The sequence below is a fragment of the Entamoeba nuttalli genome, assembly GCF_000257125.1.
Source record: "Entamoeba nuttalli P19 unplaced genomic scaffold asmbl_2370, whole genome shotgun sequence".
NCBI lineage: Eukaryota > Evosea > Mastigamoebida > Endamoebidae > Entamoeba > Entamoeba nuttalli.
Window position 1 is genome coordinate 758 of NW_008575268.1, and position 2,817 is coordinate 3,574.

At 23.3% G+C, this 2,817-nt stretch overlaps 2 protein-coding genes across 2 annotated transcripts; both read left to right on the plus strand.

Annotated features, from left to right (window-relative positions):
- Positions 1 to 1,389: 1,389 nt before the first annotated feature.
- ENU1_021330 (ribosomal RNA large subunit methyltransferase J protein) lies at positions 1,390 to 2,131 on the plus strand (the record flags this gene model as incomplete). The annotated part of the gene is made up of 2 exons (XM_008857005.1): positions 1,390 to 1,942; positions 1,989 to 2,131. The coding sequence occupies 2 exons, from the start codon at positions 1,390 to 1,392 to the stop codon at positions 2,129 to 2,131; spliced, it is 696 nt and encodes a 231-aa protein (XP_008855227.1).
- A 32-nt stretch (positions 2,132 to 2,163) lies between these two features.
- ENU1_021340 (hypothetical protein) lies at positions 2,164 to 2,799 on the plus strand (the record flags this gene model as incomplete). Its single annotated transcript, XM_008857006.1, has 1 exon — positions 2,164 to 2,799. The coding sequence occupies one exon, from the start codon at positions 2,164 to 2,166 to the stop codon at positions 2,797 to 2,799; it is 636 nt and encodes a 211-aa protein (XP_008855228.1).
- Between the last annotated feature and the right edge of the window lie 18 nt (positions 2,800 to 2,817).

Consider the following 2,817-nt stretch of genomic DNA (forward strand, 5'->3'; position numbering starts at 1 on the left):
ATTTATAGGAATATTTCATTTATTTACGTTTTGATTTATTGTGTTGATTTAAATAGTGCAAAACTTTATTCTTCATTACTTCACATATTTAAATTATTTTATTATTCATTTTTAATGTTATAATATTTCTCTTCTTTTTGAAATATCATTCAACAATTTTCATAAACAAAAAATAAATAAATATGAATGACAAATACCAATACATCAATCAATTAAAATAGATAATCAACTCAATAATATTAATACTATAAAATAAATAAAATGAATATTAAATTTGATGAATGATAATATAATGATATTTTATTCTTTATTTAATTACTTGTATAAATTAATAAAATGTCAAAATGAATAATTCTGATTGAACATAAATAGATAATATCATTTATAATTATAAATATACACAATCAAACATCATTTTAATTATTTTAATTAATTAAATATTATAATAATATTTTATCAAGATGATGTTAAAAGACATTATTAATTAGTAACTAACATTTAGATACTTTAATATAACTATTTTAACATTTCAAAATATATATTTCTTCTATTATTCACATTAATATCATGTTATAATATCTAAATATGTTTGGTTATTTAATTATAGTAAAAAACGTCAATTATTAGATATATCCCCAATTGGTTTTTCTTCATATTGAGAAGTGATTATTTAAGTTTCTTCAATATGCTCTATTTCTTCAATAGATTTATTTAATTATAGTAAATTTAAAATAAATTAGGAAAATTCTTAAAGAGCAGAATTTGAATAATAAAAATAATATCTATAGTTTATATCCAAATTAATTAACAAAATGACTATTGATAATATTCACTCTTAATTAAATTATAATATTCACTCTCATCTGTACAATTAACTAAATGTCAAATTAATATATCTTTAATGTTTTAGTTAATTTAAAAAAGTCTTAATTCATTAAAAAACTCAACAAAGTTGTTAACTGATTCATCATAACAAGGTTTCTTTTTCTCACATTTTTTTTGTAGTTGTAAAATAAAACATGAACAAAAACTGTACATAACTATGTACATTATTGAGAATATATGATTTGTTGATGACACATAAATACAGTTGTTTTTCAATGAAACAAATATAAAATATCAAAAATGTTTATTAGTTATTTCTTGAGTTACAGCCGTCTTACTTCATGTACTTCACACAGTTTCAGCTACATAATAAAAGATATTTTAAATAATAAAATATTCATTTATTAATTGTGTAAGATTTAATGTTAATATCTCTCTCAGTAAAATGGAATATATTTAATATTAAATGCCATTTAACTAAAGAAGAAAAACCTCAAAAAAAATAAATAAATCATTTTTCAATAATTTTGATAAAACAAAAAAATCAAAAAGGGTTTATATTGGATGAAGACAACAATTGATAAATTTCATAGACAAGCAAAACAAGAAGGATATCGGGCACGTTCTGCTTTTAAACTAATTGATGTTGAACGAGACTTTCATATTTTTGATGGTGTCCATAATGTTGTTGATTTATGTGCGGCACCTGGAAGTTGGAGTCAAGTTTTAAGTAAAACCATAAAAGAACCAAAAAATATTGTTTCAGTAGATTTACAAGATATTGCGCCAATAGAAGGAGTAACATTAGTGAAAGGAGATATCACAAAAGGATCAACAGCAAAGGAAGTAATGTCACATTTTACTAATGGGAAAGCAGATTTAATAATTTGTGATGGAGCACCAGATGTAACAGGAATACATGACATTGATGAAGCAAATCAATGGATATTGATGCAAGCAGCATTTTCAATAATGGCAGTTGTATTAAAACAAGGAGGTTCATTTGTAGCTAAAATATTTGTAGAGAATGAATATCCACATTTATACTTTCAGTTTAAATCAGTTTTTGAAAGTGTAACAATTTATAAACCAGAGAGCAGTAGAAGTAGTAGTTATGGTTTGTTAGTATTCTTCTTTTTCTTATTTAGTTATTCATTTAATAGAACATTTTGTTGTTTGTAAAGGATTTAATGAAGCAAATACATGTTTATTAGAAGATGTTCCAGATAATTTAGAGGATTTACCATTAACAAAACGTGTAATGACAAGAGAAATAGAATCTGTTCCTATTCAATTAGAACTTTAAATTTTAATATCTTTAAATTTCTAAAATATTAAATGGTAATTAAAATTAATAAACTTATCAATTTCGGTTATATTTCAATTCACTCTCCTTCTGTCTGTCCTCCTTCTTCTTTTGTTAAATCAGTTACTTCTTCTAAAACCAATCACTTATCATCAGTAAATGAAATTATTAATTCTTGTGACTCAATTCATCTACCTCAATGCAAGGTATTATATGATAGTGAAATTGATTGTTTAGATTCTTTCTCTTTATTCTCTAAAATTCATGGAAGAAAAAATGTCCATTTAATTGTTAAAACTTTAAACGGTCATTTATTTGGTTCGTTCCATTCATCTATCCCATTTAACATTAAACATGGTATTATTCAAACAGACTGCACTATTTTCAAATTATCAAAACCTCCTTTAGTTCTATTTCCAAACAAACAACTAACTTCAATCCAATTCAATTTTGAAGACAAAACAACAATATACACTATTGTTGATGCATTTTCAATTAGGAAAGAAACTGGTCTTGTTTATCCGACAATTAAACATAATTACCATTCTTCTTCTTCTCTAATACAAATTAACCCATCAATATTAGCCGAAGACCGTACTTTTTCAATTCAAAGAATTATAGCATTTGAAACTGAAGCAGATAATACTCTCATTAATTCATTACTCTAGTTTTTGGTTTATATAAAA